The sequence below is a fragment of the Pteropus medius genome, unplaced genomic scaffold (assembly GCF_902729225.1).
Source record: "Pteropus medius unplaced genomic scaffold, Ma_sr-lr_union100, whole genome shotgun sequence".
NCBI classification, from domain to species: Eukaryota; Metazoa; Chordata; class Mammalia; order Chiroptera; family Pteropodidae; genus Pteropus; species Pteropus medius.
In genome coordinates this window covers 4,643,280-4,662,237 of record NW_024351735.1, presented here as the reverse complement: position 1 = coordinate 4,662,237, position 18,958 = coordinate 4,643,280, and the positions used below count along the sequence as shown (strand labels likewise).

The following is an 18,958-nucleotide window of genomic DNA, read 5'->3' as shown; positions in this document are numbered from 1 at the left end:
ACATTCAGTGGCTGTTATAGGTGAAATAATGTCACTCCTCCTCCTGCCACAGACATTCTTATTTAATCTCCGAAACCTGTGAATATGTCACCTTACATGGCAAAGGGGAATTGAACTTGAAGGTTGAATTAAAGTTGCTAATCGTCTCACCTTAAAATAGGGAGATTATCCTGGTTTATCAGATAGGCCCAATGCAATCACAAGGACACGAAAAAGGGGAAGAAGGAGACAGGATATGAGTTCTGAGTGTTAAGATGTGAGAAAGAGTCAAGTCCATTGCTGGCTTTAAAGATGGACTAACCCTGGTCACTCATGATGAATAGGAGCAGCCCACCATTGCTGTCATGATCTTGGAGGAAGGGAACAGCCTCCATAAAGGAGCATGGCCCTGTCCATGCCTTGATTTTAATTCATTGAGATTTATGGCAGACTTCTGCCCTACAGAACTATCCTCTAAAATATTTGTTTTGCTTTGAGCCACTAAATCTGTGGTAATTTGTTATAGTAGGCATTGGTAGCAAACACCATGGCTTCCAGGGTGAGAGGAAAAGTTGAATGGCCATATCCAATGAGAGATGGGAACCAGAGATACTCTGTGCATCTCAGCCAGAAGTGTGTGGGCAGGCCCAGCACACTGCCTTTGAAAAGAATATAGAAGAAATTGTCTTTCATCCAGGTGTTACTCTGAATGATGCAGATTGCTGGTGAAGTCTGACTGATATGAGGAAATCTGCTTGTTCAGGTTTCCTGCGTGCTGCTTTTGGCAGGAAGGGAGCCCCCACAAGGCTGCATGGAATGAAGTGGTGCATTTTCCCAGTGGGAAAGGGCAGTAGTCTCCCAGGACGAAGAGTGGAAGATGGCTGTGCCAGGCATAAACGAGAGGTATGATAAAAGTGCCCCCGCTCAACCAGGAGCTCACTCGGACCAGACAGAAAGATGGCGACCAAATGGCAATAGAGTGAAACTATAGCATATGAATTTGCAAAATAGGTTTTGTGTTTGCTAGTTTTGCTTTATTATTTATTGAGTGCTCAATGAGAATCACTGTGAGAGAAAAAACAGAGTGATGAGAGAGCAGGAGAGAGCAAGAGAATAAAATATCCAAACAAAACACTTTGAAAAGATTTCAATCCTTCTTGGGTGTAGTAAGATCGATTTGTGGGTGATTCCCCATGGGCAGGCAGCACGGTCGTCCATTTAAACATCTCCCGGCCTGGATTTCTGTTTCGATACAAAATTCTTGGCAGAAGCCATTTGGACGCTCACATACCTCCTTGAATCTGCCCCTGGCTGCACAGAGAAGAGGGTTATTGTAATTACTTATTAGTCTCTGAATTTTTATTGAATTTTTATTGAATTACACGGAGAGGGGAGAGTGTCTGGAAACAATCTTGGATGGGTTTTTGTTTTTGTTGTTATTTGATTTCTTAAGCCAATGCTTAAAAATCTGCTTTCACACAAAAGTTGGATTTTTGGCATTCTTGAAAAATCTGGCAATATTGGGTGCATCGAAGTAACAAAAGGCCAGACCTGGGTAGCCTTGTCCCTTTAGAAGTTCTAGGGCAAACACACTCTAGCTTATCCTAGTTCTTCTTACTCCTTATTATCTCCTAATACTGATAGTACAGATCATTTTTATTTAATATCAGTCTTGTATTGCTGATTTTCCTAAGGCAGTAGAAAAACTTTTTAGAGAAATCTCAATCTCCCTCTTTCGTCTCTTTCTCTCTCTCTCTATCCCTCTCTCCTTGTGTCTTTCAAAAGTAGAACTGAAATACAGATCTAAAAGATAATATACTTCATGGAAATTGTTAGAGAGGATATTTTTCTGGGAGAAAGGAACACTATTCCTATGTATTTAATATACAGATAGTGTGTGTCCATGAGAGTATTTCTTCCATCCTGATGCTGCACTCACTCCTTATCTCTCTGGTACTAGTCTTTGAGGTTGTAACCCTGCTCCAGAAACCACTGCATACATTAAAAGTTCTTCTTGAGAACTAAACAAATATACTGTTAAAAACGTTGAGTAGAATTTGATTTATATCCTAATATATTGCTGTGCTGGGGGTAGGCCACACACACTGAGATTCTCAGTTTCAAAAGTGGTTTAATAGAATTAGAGTAGTCTCCATATGTAACAAACTGTTCCTTTTCCATGACAGCTTCTTAAGCTCTTTGATAACAGTAAGAGAGGTATAGAAACCAGCACATCTAGATTTTTTATTCTGGAACACAAAAACCATTTCTTGAATAGTTTCAAATCAGTATAGGGCATTTATATATATTCGATAAACGCCTTTTGAATTGACCTGAAAATCAAATGTGTTAAATTTAATTTAATTCATCAAGTTCACAAAGCAATTAGCTAAAGGATATGAAAATTAAATATGCAACATGATGTTTTTACCTAAAATGTGAATTGGGAAATAATTAAAGGGTATTTTTTTTTAAATAAATTATCATTCTAAGTGTTGAGCACTATGTAGAAATCACCTGGAACCTTGAGTTTTTTATTCCCAGGGCTGTACATCTCTTCCTTTTATCTGTAACAAGCTCAACTACTGTATCTACAGGCCCCAACTACCTTGAGCTAAAACTGGCCTATTTCCACTGGAAGGGTCATCTGAGATTCATATTTTAGAGGATGAACCACTGGCATGTCCTGTGGTATGTGATAAATCACTCTTGGACATTCCTTTATTGTGGTACTTATTGTATTCTACTATGATGTTGTTTCTCCATCTGACTTCACTTCTGGATGATGAATTCTTTGAGGGCAGAAATCACATCTTTTTCTTCTCTGAACATGTATCCCAGAACCTGGCTCAAGTCTTGGCTTATAGTAGATATTCAGTAAATGATTGTGGAATAATTGGTTAAAATAGAGCTATTTTTCATCCTGTAAGTGTAACATGTTGGTCTGGAATTTATTGTTACTTTCATTATACACGTCATGTAGTTATGTGCATAATTCTGTTGTAGTTGACTACTGAGCATTTCCTTTTCAAATCCCAAAGGAGCTTTGTAAATATATAACACACTGTTACTCGTGTGTAAGAATCCAAGTCATGTTAAGGGTATTTTTCTTACTTTATTGTTTTTATTAGTTCTCTCTGGTACATCTCATATTTTGCATACTATGGGTACCCTGTCATGCCTACCTATTTGCTTTTGAAACAATTATAGTTACTATGAGCATAGTAGATGATCTTGTCCAATTAGTTATTTTACAGATTAGGAAATAAGACAGGGAAAAAAAGCAACTTGCCCAAAATCATATAGTGATTTAGTAAGGGAGTGAAGAAGGCCAAAGCTAAAGTTTGTGTCCTCAGCCCCATTTCTTTTGCCCCACCGGCCTCATCTTACCTCCTCTCCTTTCTAATCTTGGTGCATTCCATTGTGGCTGTAAGTAATGCTTTTGCCTCTGCTCTTCTAACTATTACACTGCTTTCTTTTTATTTGGGTTGAGTGGCAATGAAGACAAACAGAAAAAAATAAATTAGTTTTCAAAATTTGAAAGTTTTGAAAGCTGGTTAAAAGTATTCATTTCTTAGAGATACGGATGTCGGACACATATTTTAAGTTACTTTCTTCCATATAACTCATATGTTTCTCAAGGATGATTACTTAGTAAATACTAATCAGATGGGCTCTGAAGTCACCAGCTTTGTGTGCTCCTGAGTTACTATAATCAGATATGGCCTCACCTTTAAGCAGTCATCAGAGAGTCATTCAAAGGAAATAGCCTAATGGAACCCTAGGGTGGGTTGTATAGTGAAAGTCAGGACTGAAGACAAAGACTTGACTGACAGTTAGCTCACTCTTTAACCTTGCTGGAGGGATTTCACTTTTCAGGGCCTTGATTTTTTCATTTATAAAATAAGAAAAATAGACTTAATCATCAATACCTCTTTGAATCTTGTCAATGAATGATTTTACGATATCTGTAGCTATTGAATCTTTCCTGCTAAATGTAACGAGGGTAACTATCCTTTTGTTAAAAAACATTTTTGCATTTGTTTAAAAAATACTTATTCTTCCTTTTTCAAAAAAGAGAAAGCACATTCAAGTTAATTCATAATGTGTTCAATGAGTTTCTAACATATCATTTCTTCACAGTGGGATGGGATAGCTTAACTCCAGCCCTGGGGCAGTAGTTCTAGATCAACCAGCCATTCATCTCCAAACCCTTATAGAGGGTGGGGTAGTAGATATACCTCACACATATACAAAGTCATACATGCATGCACATGTACACACAGAGAGACTATTACTAAGAAAAGAGGCAGATGAAAACCTTGGATAGATAGTCTCAAACACTCTTGGTACTAAATTGATGTCATGATTTTTCTTCCAAAGCCATCTCCTACAATCAGGTCCCTCTAAGCCTTAGTGCCTTAAGCTCTTAAACCTTATGTTGTTTTTGGCTTTTGCTTTTCCTTTGGTCATGATTTATTTCTCTCATGGTTCTCATTTCATCCTATACTAATATTCTATTTGGTGGTGGGGTGGTGGGGCTTACTGACTCCTCTCTGGACTATATAGCAATGAAGGTGACTGGCCTATGTCTTCGTGGAAGTCAAGGGCCATATCATCTTTTCTTTCTTTGTATGCCTGCTTCCTAATAAGGGCACACAGTGATGCATAACAGATATCCAATAAATAAAACTGTTCTCCCCGCTACTGTCTCTCCCCACTTCAATTTCTCCCCTCTACTTCTTCCAGATTAGTTCTCCTAAAACAAAGTTGGAATTTCTCTCACAAGCTGCATCTTCCTGACTCCAACTCTCCAAACCTGAAGTACTGTCTACCCATTAGCAGTAAATAGTCCTTTAAAACACAGATAGGACAGTTTGATTTTACCAGGAATAGGCATTCCTCCTATTTTATTTTTGGTTGAAAATTGTGGGAGGTGCCTTTTTTCAACATAAAGCATAGCAATCAACAGTTTCTTAAAACATAAGAGGATCACCCACATTTACATATCTATGACTACTTTACTCCTTCCCAACACTTGAGGCCCTGATTTCTCAGGAAAAGATAAGAAGATATTCCACTTGATATAGAGCAATAAGTTGCTTATTCCTCTTATTGGATCTACACTTCCAAGAGTTCTAGGAAATTTCTATTTTGGGTGTCTGGTCACTTTCTTGGGTAAAAGCAAGGAGATACATGCACAGATACCTGTTTGTACGAGGTATCTTATACCTGTGATCCATGTGTGCATGCTGAATGCAGGAAGATACACTCTCTTACAGTATCATCTATGATTCCTGTGTTTAAGTCCTACTGTAGATGATTAGATGTTGAAAAGGAAGAGGAAAAATCAGGGGTTGAGATGAAGCATCAAGGGGCAGAGTCAAGACTGGGGGGCCAACAGAATTGAGGTACAATGGGTTAGAGATTTCTTAGATTTAATGTAAACATTTCCAAGAGAACCCTCCTTACCAATTGCTTCTGCCTGAGCCCCTCTAGCTTTAGCATAACTCTTATGCCAGTATCCTAGGATAATTACCTTTTGCTGAAAGTAAGTAGAAGAGTTTTGGAGACCAAGATTTAGTAGGATAATGTGCCTTTTTTTTTTTTATCTACATCTAGAAACTGCTAGTAAACTTGCTCAATTAAATTAATTTTTAGAGATGAAACAAAAAGGGTTTCAAGACCATTTCATTTAGTCTGAGATAGCTATGGAGAACTGAGATAGGTGGCTACAGGGCTGTCAGCCAACGGGTCTTCCAGATTTGCTATGAGACCTCTTCTTATGGCATTGGTGATGGGATTTAGGTCTGAGTACTGGATCCCCATAAGGTCTCAGGCACTCTACTCTTACCAAGGTTTTCATAAAGTTTTTGTTGTTGTTACCTGGTATAACTTGGTTCATAAAGAAGAGAATGGTAAAGAGGAGGACAGCAATCCTCATGGTTGAAGAAAGGAGAAAGCTTGGCTTCATTTCCAAGACGCAGAGAAAACTTCCGTCTGCGGCTCTCTAGCACCAGCGGAATGTCTTTGTCTGGGTAATAAGTGCCCTTCTGTACCTCATTAGGGATGTTCGTGGACAGAGGAGGTCTATGTATACACAGTGGCCTTCTTAAGGAGACTGCAAATCTTTGTTTTGTTGGACACTCAGTTCATTAGGAGGACGTGGGCACACAGTTTTGACCACAAAACCTTGTTAAATGGGAACATAAGCTACAAACACTTTGGCAACAGATTAAAGTCTATGAACAAAGAACTATCTATATTAAGTTACAATGAGTCAGACTATGTTGAGAAACCAGCCAGTTTAATGACTAAACGTTTTGTTAGTTAATACTTACCAGGCTTTACTAGCTTTGCTAATAATTAATCATCCCCTCACTCCTGGTCTGAACGCCCACAATGCTCTACTCATGGTATGGTGCTTACCATATGGTTGGTAGTCTGCTAAACATACATTTACCTTCCCCATCAATGTGTGAGCTTCTTACTTGCTAGGACCTTGCTTTGCTCCTTAGAACTAAGGAGCAAGTTGAATTGTGTTGTCCTATATTTTCAAATCCTTCTCATCGACTATAAAAATGCAGGGCAGTGAAATGCCACTAAACTTGGAGGCAGCAGGTCTGGATTTAAGTTCTAAATCTCTAAACCTGCTACTAACCAGAGACATGGACGCAAACAGGAGACTATCTTCCTTGAACCTCAGTAGCATCTATGTAGATCTAAACCTGTTGAAGGTAGATTGGGGGCTCTCACTCATTATTGTGCATAAAACCAACTGGGAAAGTTGCTTAAAAATGTAGGCACTAAGATCCACTCCAGGAAATATTAGTTTGGTGAAGTGCAGTGGAGACTAGAAATCTGCATTTTAAATGAGTTTCCTAGGTAGTTATTTCAAAATTTATTCTAGAGTACTCATTGGAAAACATCAACCTAGATCATCGCTAAGCTTCTTTCTAGCTCTAACATTAGAGTATTCTAAGTTCTCTGTCTTAGAATAGATCTCATGTTTGGCTTTTATGGGTGATAACATTGTGTGTATGTGTGTGTGTGTGTGTGTGTGTGTATTCACAGCACAGAGGTGTGAAGCACACACCATAATCCATGCAAAATTAGGTCCTAGTTTTATAAAGAATACTCAGGAATTGGCCTGTGATAACTAAATTGACAGAACGATCTATGTGGAAGAAAGCAATTGTAGCAATAGAGGCTAGATGAGGCTCCAAACTGTGTATAGAGAAGGGAGGGTGTGGCAGAGAAAGATGGCTATAGTCAGTTCTCCTCCCAACACCCTTAGCAGCTAACTTCCTACTGGAAGTGACTCAGCACTTCTCCCCTTTTGTAACCATGTGCCCAGTACACATGCATGGGCTCCCATTACCTGGCAGTGTGTCACTATTGTTTAACCTGTGTATAAAAGGCACCATTGCCATGCTAGGTGGGCTATGCCCTTGCTGGAATAGAGCTATGTCACAGCTGCCTACAGCTCCCTGCATTTTCTTTCAACTGCCTTACCTCGGAACCCAGAATCTGCAGCAATACAGAGGGAAAATTTTGAGACTACGAATTACAGGGGCATAACAACATGTATAAAGTGGGCATTTATGAGTAATCCAATATATTTCATCTGAGTGCCTAAGTATTCAGTAACAATATTTATTAAGCTCTGGACTAGTAAGCGAAGTTCAACTAGTAGCTAGTCTCCAAAATAGCTCTTAATGATCTTCTATCCTAGTACTCATACGCTAGTGCAGTTCCCTTCTGTACGGAAGGGGGCTGACCTGTGTAACCAATGGGATATTGCAGAAATGATGGAGTATAAGTTCTGAGACTAGGTCATAAGAGATGTTACAGCTTCAATCCTGTGTTATTGGAATCCTCACTCTGGGTGAAACCAGCATACATTTCACGAAGATACCCAAGCAAGACTATAGAAATGTCCAACTAAGGCCTCTTGTTAACAGCCACATGAGTGAGCCATCTCGAAAGATCTTTCAGACCAAGTCAAGCCAGGGCTGGTAGGCCCCAGTCTCCTTGCCTTCCAGTACAGCATCAGCATTTCTGTGTCACCCACAGAAACAGAGAACATTTCCAGAGGTCAGGTGGGCTTTGTAAGCTATCCCTACACATCTATTTCAGAAAACATCAAGTCCTGGGGTCCAAAAGATAGAAAATTATGCAAAGAATCAGGTGAGCGAGAACCTCTCTCCAGCCTTTTCAGGAAGGCAAGAGTCCTTCCTGGGCCCTTGAGCTGAACTAGAAACTGACAAGTTTCTTTAAATGTTCAAGTCCCTTCCTGAGGCAGAGACCAGCTAAGGCCAGCAGGGGAGATTTGGGGAGAGCATCTCTGTTCAGGCACAACCTCTGCAAACACTTGGAAGTATCCTTGAGGGCCCAGCAACCACTTGTCTCAGCCTGCGGGTCAAAGTGAGGGCATCTCAGCCCTGCCAGAGCCACCACAAAACTTTTTAAGTCATCTCTGGGGCCCAGGAACCACTTCTGATGGCTTAGATGGCTGTGAATAACATCTGGGGCCCTCCTGAGACTCAGGTAACTTTTCTAAATCACCTGGGGAGGGAGGGCAGAACCACTGGTTTCTACTTGTAATGGCAGGAGAGGGTGTCTCAGGCCCTCCAGAGCTTCCTCAAATTTTTCTAGTCAGTTTTAAGTTTTACACCCCAGGAGCTGCCATTATTGACATAGGAGGCACACAGAAGGCATCTTGTGATGCCTGAGGTGCTGGAAATGGTTTAAGTCTTTTTGAACTTTCAGGGAAGGCTTTATTTAGCTGTACTAAAGGCACAGGGAGGGTGGTAGCCCACCTGAGCAAAAGCAGAATTCTGTCTTCCAAGGACAGTGAACTCCTGCTGCTGGCCTATGTTGCCCCCTGCTGGCCAGGGAGCACATAAGATCGTACCTTCCAACAAACAGGCAGAGATATGGAACCTAGGTGCCCTGAACTCGAGGGGCTTGGGTAGATCAGGTGGCAGAAGGGCAGTCAGGTGATGAGGGCTGAGGTAGTACTGGGGCTTAAAGTTCCTTGAAGACAGTGCTTCTGCCTGCAGTGTGAGGTGGATATGGCTCTGGAGTTCTGTCTTCCTTGCAGAGAACACTGCCCAACCAGCTACCTGGCTGAATTACTGAAAGCTGCTGAGTGTCCTGTGGCAGTCAAGACCAGAGTCTTTCAACCTCTGTCCAATACTCCTCTCCTCTAGCAATTTATGCTCAGATCCCAGCACTCACTATGCTTTCTTGAGAACTATCTTTTCCCTCCTGTTGCTCACATTTGCAATTATGAAATATGTTTCATAATGCAATCCTATGACTCTGACTCCAAACTAACCCCATATCAATGCCTAGTTATTCACTTAGGGAAATCTGTACTATAATCTCTGTCTCCTTAGTTTAATATTTATTAAAATTACTAGTATTTATATCATTTTGTGCATCTTCACAATAGTCTTGGTTGTTATTCATCATTAATTTTTATTACCATTTTTATCTTGGATTATTTTTGTGGTGATTAAACACATTGAATAGAGGCAGTTTGATATACTGAATATGATGACAGACATGAATATATACACAGCTGTTCCCATGTTTCCCTTTACTGCCTGGGGTCCTTATATTTCCAGAGACTCTGGAAAAATGTAGCAGTACCTTGGAGGAGTCAGAAACCACCTTTGCTGGCCTATAAGTTCCAGTGAGGGTATCATTGGCCCATCGGAGTTACCACAAAATTTTCTAAGTCAACTTGGAGGCACAGGATCTGCTCCTGAAGGCACAGACAAGTCATGAATGACATTCAAGGTATCCCTGGGACCCCTCTGTAAGCAGGGAATGGCTTTTGATGTCAGGAAGTCCAGAGGGAGGATGCCCTTGGTCTGCCTGAGCCTCTCAAACTTTGCAAGTCCCCTTGAGGTTCCAGCAACCTCTTGTTCTGGCCTTGGTGACCCATGGTGGGAGTCTTTGGACTGCCAGAGCCATCTCAAGTTTTTCTAATTCTCCTCAGGGTGGTAAGAACTGCCCTTACTCTTTTGGGAAAGTTGGGCAGGGTGTCTACATAAGTATGTGCCCCCTTAGAATTTTCCACATCAGCTCAGAGCCCAGAAACTGTCATTGTTAATACTTGAGGCACGAGTGTGTCCAAGGCCCACCTGAGCCTCTGGAAATATTCTAAGTACCTTCAGGTGTCCAATGCTGGCACTGGAAGACATGGAGATGGTGACCTTCCAGCCTGAGCAAGTCTTGAATGTTCTGTGTTGGTCAGAAGTCCATGACCCACTCCTGCTGGCCTGTGTTGCCCCCTGCTGGTCAGGGAACAACTGTTGATGATATCTATCTATAGTCCCCTGCTGAGTTATCCAGAAGCAATACGTCTGGACCTCCAGGGTTTCGGGAGAAATAGCTGGCAGAAGGCCATCGAGGCAGTGAAGGCTGAGGTAATGCTGGGGCTTAATATAGGTATAGTCGGGGCTTCTGTGCACTCCTTGGTGTGGATCTGGAGTCTTGCACTCCTTGTATGGAGCCCAAGATAGTGGGGCGACTTCTGAATCTGGTGGGTGTGGAGTGATGGGAAGGCTCAGGACCAAAGTCCGTCTCTGCCCTTTAGGACACCCCTCCATGGTTTGTGCAAGAGTTGCCAAATTCACGAATGTCCTCCTCCTTCCTTGTTTTCTATTCCTCTCTGTTGCTACTTTCTGCCTTATTTTATTTTTTCTTTGTGTAGAACTCAGACTCTGATTCCAAATCATCCCAGGAGACCAGATAGCGGTACTTTGTCATTCATAAGGAAGTCTGTACTCTATTACCTTAGGTTTATTTTTATTATCATTAATACTGGTGGTAATTTTATCATTAAGATGATCATCATTTTTGTTATTATATATTATTATTATTAGAATTTTTATTAGTATTTATCAATATTTTATTAGTATATTATCAATAATTATTCATCTTCATTTCTCATTATGGATTATTTTTGTGGTCAGTTTTTACACATTGAGGGCTTCCTGTAGGACTTAGAAAAATCTGTGGTTGCCTAGGCAGGCAGGTTGACATTTTTGTGCCTTCCAGTGCAGTAGTAGAATTTCTTGAGCCAATGAGGGGACTTAGAATATTTTCAGAGAGTCAGGCATTCCTAGGCTGCTACCCTTGCACCTCGGTTTTCAATTATATTGGCTCCCTGGCTCTGAGCTGAAGTAGAAAATACTGAGGATGTTAGGGCAGGTGGTGATGCTTCAACCAGGTTTTTTAGAAAGCTGAGAGCAATATTGGCCCCTGAGTACACTTAGAAAAAAAATTTCATGGCCCTGTAGGGCCAAGGACAATCTCCTTGTGTCTTCCAGGACAACACAAGGGTTTGTTGTGCTCAAGGGGACTAGTGAATTTTTCTAGAGGCTTAGGTAGGCTAAGGGCACCCTGTAATGGTCTCCCCTGACAGCAAAGGCAGATACATTCCTCCAGAGGGGCCTTGGAATGATAAACTAGACTTATCTTACAAGAGGGAACCAAGTAATACAGCTGGAATCAGAGAGCATAATTATGTGTGCAGTTCTTTTGGGAAAACCTCTGTAACAGTTTCCAGTAAATTGGATACTGTTTGTAAAGAGGGAAACTCTATTCAATGTTGTGTAACAACAAACAAAAAAGAAAATCCATAATAATAAATGTAATACTAAAGATACAATAAATTACAATAACAATAGAGATGATGATCATAGTGCCATTAACACTAACACTACTACTAATGATAAAAGTAAACAAGATACCAATGTCAGGACTAGGTGTAGTTTAGAGTCAGAGTCCTAGATCTGTATGAAGAAAATAGTACCATAAGGAAAATCAACCAACAGGATGTAAAAGAAAACCAATTATGAGAAGGATATTGGTGGACAGAGAAGTAATGTGCAAACCCTGGGACAACACACTTAAGGAGCTGTAATAGGAGGACCCTACATGAGAGCCAGGCCGCAGCATATACTCAACAAATTTCAGAAGTCTATCGACTGGCTGATGGGGCTGGTGTCATGCAAGGAAGGCAGAAGCCAGAGCTACAGCCACCACGAAGAAGCCAAGTGTACCATGTAGATTAAGCCCTCAGCATTATCTCAGCCCTCACCTCCTGACCTGTTTCAACCCTGATAGCCCAGGAGCACAGTGAATGATACTCTACAATACCGTTAGGTGGAAGTATGGGAACTGAGATACCCAGACCATTAGGGGCCTTGGAGGACAAGATGGCAGAAAAGCAGCCAATTGGTGGAGGCTGATGGAGTATTGGGGCCTTAGAGTTTTTAGTAGACAGGGCTTCTGAGTCAGAAGATGGAGGAGCCAGAGTGGCTTGAGAGACCCGCCTTCTGGCTGAACTACTGGGAGCTATTGAGTGTCTTGTGGAAGGGCACAAGCCAGAGTTTTCTACCACTGTCCAGTTTTCCCCTCCTGGAAGGGTTCACACACAGGTCCCCATGGTAAACCATGCTCACCTGTGACTTGTTTTCCCTTTCTCTACTGCTGCTCGTGTTTGCCTTCATAGAACTCATTTTGGGGTGCAATTCTAAGACTGACTCTAAATTTCCTGTTGAGGACCTGTATTTGTACATCGTTGTACACTTAGGAGAATCTGTATCCTAATTTCCATCTCCTTCAATTAATATTTTCATTATTAAAATTATACCTACTTATGTCATCATTATCATTATTGCTGTTATTCATTATTATTCTTATGACCAATTTTTGTATTTGTTATACAACATTTACTAGTTTCTCTGGTCATGACTGAGGTGTGACTTAATGAAGATGTTTAGGAGGGTTCACCAAATACATAACACACAGCCAATCCTGGAAGTCCCCATACCACTTGGTGTCCTTTGGAAAGTCAAGTTCTCTGAAATATTAAAGCCCCTGGAGGACGGAACCCTCTCAGGCTTGCAGGGGAGTTTTGGGGGAGGGGATCCTGTCTCTTTTTAGCCTAGTAAAAATTTTAAGAGCATCCTTGTGGTCTTAGCAACCATAGTCACAGATTTCTGAATCATATCAAGGGGACTGGGACTATGTGAGGAAATGCCTGAAAACATGATGATCCATTAATCCCATTTCTTATTTCTGTTCATATTAACAAGGATATTTGCCCAGAAATACCCATGGCTACACTTCTATTGGAAGGGAAGTGTTGGAACTATACAAATGTCAACCAACAGGAGAAAGGATTAAAAAAGAAAACTCTAGTGCATAAATAAATAGTAAATCTCCATGAACTTGAATGAAAAAGAGCTACATGTGTTGATAGATTTTTCAGGAACAATTATTTGAGTCAAAAGGCAAGATGCAGAATGAAAACAGAAAGTGTATTGACAAATATACAAATGTTTTTACTTGTATAAAATATATACTTAAAATTTTACACATGTATTAATATTTTTAAATGCTAGGAATGGTAAATAATTAGTGAATATTATTCCAAGAGATAATTAGATCAAATGTGATTGGATCAAGTAGTAATTAGATTAGTGGGACTGAGTTAATCAGATGCCTCCAAAAGGTAGAATCCTACATGTAAGAATATCTTATAAATCATGATATTCCCAAATTCTTCATCAAAATACATTAGCCATCAAACTGCTTTCAAAATAACACTAACCATGTACATTTCCTAGAAGAGTGTATGAAAGAACTTGCTTCAAATAAATTAAGAAGACAATATCAAGAACTTTTATAGTTTTATAGTTTTCCAATTTTATGGAAAAAATATATCAAGGTAATACCAGATTTACTGGCAAAGAATAAAAACAATAAAGAAAAATACCCTTAATGTGACTTGGACTCTTACACATGAGTAACAATGTGTTATATATTTATAAAGCTCCTTTGGGATTTGAAAAGGAAATGCTCAGTAGTCAACTGCAACAAAATTACATACATAACTACATGACATGCGTAATGAAAGTAACAATAAATTTCTAGACCAACATGTTACACTTACAGGATGAAAAATAGCTCTATTTTAACCAATTATTCCACAATCATTTACTGAATATCTACTACATGCCAAGAGTTGAGCCAGATTCTGGGATACATGTACAGAGAAGAATAAGATGTGATTTCTACCCTCAAAGAATTCATCATCCAGAAGTGAGGTCAGGTGGGAAAACAACATCACAGTAGAATACAATAAGTACCACAATAAAAAGATGTCCAAGAGTGATTTATCACATACCACAGGACATGTCAGTGGTTCATCCTCTAAAATATGAATCTCAGATGACTCTTCCAGTGGAAATAGACCAATTTTAGCCCAAGGTAATTGGGGCCTGTAGATACAGTAGTTGAGCTTGTTGCAGATAAAATTTTTTCAACGTTAACAAAATTCTCCCAGATATGATATATTCTACAGGTACTTTGATTTCTAAATATTGCTGATCTTGAAAAATTACTTTTATTACCCAAGTTTATTTACTGGAAAATAAAGAGGAGTTTGGTTGGACCTGCAGCTTATTAGAAATACAGAATCTCAGGCCCAACCAAGCTCCACTGCATCAATATATACATATGAAAAAATGTCCCTCAAGTGATTTGTACACATATTGAAGTGTGATAAGCACTGCGTTTAGACTGATTCTCTTTGGGTCGTATTGGAATCATATAATGAGATTTTAAAAATACAGATGTCTGGGTTCTTCTCCCAGAGATACAAGTTTAGTGGGTATTGCGAGAGTCCTGAGTGTTGGGATGTTAAACACTCTCTAGATAATTCTAATTCTCTAGTGAGGGAACTTCCAAACAGGATGCATCCCATGTGCACCCAAGAGGAATTACTTCAGTTGACTTTTAGCCTCCCCAAGCACACACCATGTAAAAATAACACAGAAAATTTGATGGGGAGGTGGATTGGAGGCTGGATAGTTTACACAGGCAGATCTATGTCACTTGACTTCTATGTAAAGACAGAGAGCGATGAAAAAACTAAACTGGGGAGGCGTTCTGATATCTGGATTCCCTGACTGCAAATCATGTGCAGTCCCGGCTCTTGAATCTGTGTCGTTTCCCCTACAGATCTGAGAGGAGTGAAGTGAGTTCAAGTTAATTGATCTCAATCCTAGAGACTCAGAGAAGCAGTGGCATGAAGCCCATAGTTTTTACTGTTCCCCTGCCTAAGAGAATGTTATCTTCCAGAATTTAAATTCATTTGAGTCCAAATATTTAACAGTTAAAAAAAAAGAACTTAAAAGTTGGAGAAACTTATATTAGTCATGAGGAAACCAGAAGAGTTCTTCTTTGGACATAATCTTTGAGAAATTTCTGCAGCATGAATAGTTGGGATTTAGTCATGTCAAATTTCCTCTAGCATGAACTTCAGAATTTACAAAGGAAATTTTAACTCATATTTCGCATTAAAATTTATTAAAGGTGTAAATGAGACAACTGAAATTTGAAAATTCAGTTTTACTGTGCTTTTAAATATTCATGTGAGAAAATAGATATTCCAATCAAACGTATCTGGAAATAATGAAAAATCGACTTTTCAGTGGTTAGAAACATAATCTACATATCTCCTCAGGTGCACACTTTTTACAAGCCTCATTATCCATACTTGACATGAAATATCCAGAAACAGAAAACAGAACATAGGTTAAAATACCTCATTTTTCAAATAAAAATACAGGTCATTCTGAACATAAAGAAAAAGAAAAATGTTAAATTACAATATATCTGGAAAATAATGACATGCAAGTTGTAGGATGTCATTCGAATTTGTCTCAAAGGTATTTGAATGTATAAGTCTCAAGAAACGTGAAATAAATTAAATGTAAAGGAGAAATATTTACATACACGTACACACAAGCATTATTTTATTTATTTATTTTTTTTAAGCAATTACTCAGCCCTCCATCCTCACCCGTCAAGTTTCTGGAACTGAGCCTGCGGTTGAGTCTCTGCTTCCCAGTGATAGAGAATAGAAATGGAAACCACCTTTTGTGTTTGTCAGTGTGAAATTTCACATTTCACAACGGCGAGTTCGGTGTCCACATTCTAGTTCTCATTAGAAAACAAACAAACAAAGAAAAACAACAAAAAAACGGTTAAATTAGTGAAGCTGCGGACGTTCCTAATCCAATCACCGCCTACAGCGACTTACCCAGACAGGACATGCTCACAAAAAAGAGTTTTTGATTTAACCTGTTTTGAAGTTGTTGACCGGGAAACACCTCCGCATTCATATAAGTGGCTCCACACTCAAAACTTTGACTTTAAAGCAACATTGAACTTGAAATAGGGTGGGATCAGCGGGGCCCACTGGACCTGCAACACACCCCTGCAGACGCAAATTCGGAGACTCAAGTTCTGTGGTCAGCAGCACACACTCGGAAACGCCTGGGGACCAAGCGGAGGAACGCCAGGCCAGCCCACCACAAGCCCCGCCTCCAAGGCTCCGCCCCCCAGTTCGCAGTTGCTTGCCGACCCGGAAGCAGATTTCCCAGGTCAAGGGTCCAGTTTCCTGGAGCGAGTTTTAGTATTTAGTTCAAACTTGCACGTTGATGTTCTCAGCGCCGCGTCCTCCACACCCGGAGTCCAGGATCCTGGGGACATTACAGAACCCGCATTCGCTATCTCCAGTCGGGGGGAGCTCCGCCTAGTCAAGAACCGCTTTGCTGCCAGATCTGGATCCGCGTCAGTTTCAGGTAAAATAGCTCCGCGACCAGACCCTGCCTCGACCTTTCTGTCTTGTTTGTTTTCACCGTCTCTTCTTTCCACCCGCGCAGTGTCTGGAGGCGGTTTTGCGGTGCCTGGGGGTAGCTGCCAGTAGCCCCGCCCTCCTCCTACCTTGGGGTTCTAGAGACCCCAGCCCTCTCCTGAGTCAACCTCCCCATTCTGGCGTAGTTCTGGGGCCCAGCTCTGCTGCTCCTCAGGCCTCCCCTTCACAGTCCCCGCCTCAGGGAGGCCCCAGAACCCCGTGCTGGGGCACTCACCTGCCCCTGTACTATGACACTCCTTGTTCTGTTTCCAGACCCATCCCACTGGCTGTGCTTGTCAAGGTGTGTTTACATTTCTGGTGTCCACTGGAAAAATGTGCTCTTCCTGGGCAGGATTATGTTTATTCTAGTCCTGTGAATGCAGGGGCGAGGCGGGTGATGAGGAAATGGAGACCAAGGGAGAACCAGAGAGACAGAGTGAGTTAGGGAGAGTGAAGGAGGAACAGGAGGAGGGTAAAACTGAGGAGGGAGGGTGAGTCCGGTGGATTTGGAAAGACACAGTAAGAATGAAAGAGAGTGACCTAGGCAAAAAGCAGTGAGAGAAATGAAAATAGACAAAAAGAGGATCAGCAGAGAGATGAAAGAGAACAGACTAGGAGGAGGGAGTTTTGACCAACAGTAGAAATGGGGGCAAAGGAAGGGTAGATCTCAAATTCATTAGAGTTTTGTTCTTAATTTCCAATCTGTATTCCCTTTCAAATGTATTGTGTCCAATTCAGATTATGCGGTCTCAATGGTTTTCCAACCTTTTTTATATGTTAATGACATCCTATGGTGCTTAGCAAATAATTTTACACTATTTCAATGTGTTCTTGGTAAGGATATTGGTGATTTTTTTACTTTGACAATCAAAACCTACTTTAACCAATTAGTCTAATATTCAACGTCTTTCTCCCCATGTTATCTTTTAACTAAGTGGGCTGTGAGCTAAAGTTTCCAATTAAATACATGTTCTCTTTGCCCTGTCTCTGAAAATGATCAAGGATGAACTGGATTGTTATGGAATTTTGTCAGATGTTCTGGAAAAGAGGAGTTAGATATTTTAGATCATTGTGATTAAAACCATGAAAGAGAAGTGGCTCTTGCTCAGTAGTTTGAAACATGATCTATAATTTTTAAGGACAAGGATGAGAACTGCCACTATCCCATCTGGGCCATGTCATTCCTGTGAGAACAATGCTGGTTCCTCTATTTTGGCCACCTAATGTTCCTCCTTGCCTGCCCCACAGTCACAAGGCAGCTTAATAGGGGAGAGCCCAGACTTTTTAAACTAAGTGTACATTCAAAAGTATCTCTCCAGTGAGGAGGAGGGAAGGGGCACTGACTTTGTAAAGGCAGCTTGGAGAAGGAATATGAAGCTATTTGGGGGTTAAAGATCCGCAGAATAGGAGGGAGTCTGAGAAGCTCAGGAGCAGAAAAAAATTTGGTACATATTGAATGGATGTAAAAATATAAATTTTGTAGAGCTTCATTTCTAGCGATGATATCTATGAAATGCTTAATGTCTTATCTGAGGTACTCAAAAGATTAAGAGTAGCGGGGAAGAGTTTTTTTTTAAGTTCATAACGTTTAATGAATCATAGAAACTTTATTAGACAGTATTAATATTTTTTAATAGCATATATTAGAAACAAATATATTTCAGGACAGCAGAATTCTCACTGAACCAGTTTCCATCAGAAGGCTGAGTGATATATGAAAACATCAGATTTAATGTAAAAAATAACTCCTCTTGCTTGGATTTGTTTAATTGCTATATGATTTTCAAAGTGGCTTATTATTTGTTGACTATAAGTTTTCCTTGTTGCAAATAAGCTGTTATTTTGATTTTCTGTGTAATCCACACTCATGTCATAACAGCTGTCATCTTTTTTCTTTTAAAAATATTAAATGGATTTTTATTTAGATGTGTTCATTATTCCAAAATGCTGAAATACAAATGAGCAAAAATATTATAAGCTATAAAAATACATCTGGAAAATAATCTGTCGTTCAGAGACAACTTTTATATTGCTTTATTTAAATGTTTCTGTGTATGTGCCTTCTAGAGAATCTAGTCTCCCTGGGAGGTGGCTGACTCAGGGACCATGCCCTGCCCCCCAGCGCTCAAAAGCTCCACCTATCCTGAACATTAAGGCTACAGCACTTTCTTGACCCTGACTGTCTTGCTGCACTTTCTGACTTCTGTTCCACCCTACCACCTTCAGGTATGTACTTCTGGCATCTTG

At 40.3% G+C, this 18,958-nt stretch overlaps 2 protein-coding genes across 8 annotated transcripts in view; one reads left to right on the top strand and one right to left on the bottom strand.

The window, feature by feature from the left end:
- Positions 1-991: 991 nt before the first annotated feature.
- DEFB108B (defensin beta 108B) lies at positions 992-16,451 on the bottom strand. Of its 4 annotated transcripts, none has more exons than XR_005649381.1 (3): positions 16,115-16,451; positions 15,875-16,008; positions 992-1,290 (listed from the first exon to the last, which is right to left on the bottom strand). XR_005649381.1 is itself a non-coding variant. In XM_039846515.1 (2 exons), the coding sequence occupies exons 1-2, from the start codon at positions 5,951-5,953 to the stop codon at positions 1,127-1,129; spliced, it is 252 nt and encodes an 83-aa protein (XP_039702449.1). In that variant the 5' UTR covers positions 5,954-6,927; the 3' UTR covers positions 992-1,126. The 4 variants fall into 4 exon arrangements, 1 of the variants encoding a protein (XP_039702449.1); XR_005649380.1 differs by having other exon boundaries at positions 16,156-16,451; XR_005649382.1 differs by lacking the exon at positions 992-1,290 and adding an exon at positions 13,237-15,032 and having other exon boundaries at positions 16,156-16,451.
- LOC120589081 (zinc finger protein 705A-like) overlaps positions 16,434-18,958 on the top strand; it is a 19,669-nt gene continuing 17,144 nt past the window's right edge. For 3 of the 4 annotated variants that reach the window (XM_039846514.1, XM_039846511.1, XM_039846509.1), the window contains exons 1-2: positions 16,437-16,658; positions 18,779-18,937. The gene's annotated coding sequence lies outside the window, so the exon portion shown is untranslated. Of the gene's footprint in view, positions 16,659-18,778; positions 18,938-18,958 lie in introns of all 4 variants that reach the window. The other variant, XM_039846512.1, reaches the window with a different exon arrangement.

Coding starts and splice junctions, on each gene's coding strand:
- DEFB108B (XM_039846515.1), bottom strand. CDS start 5,953: ATGAAGCCAAGCTTTCTCCTTTCTTCAACCATGAGGATTGCTGTCCTC. Junction 1,291..5,865: donor TATGAACCAAGTTATACCAG/GTAACAACAACA, acceptor TTCTCTGTGCAG/CCAGGGGCAGATTCAAGGAG.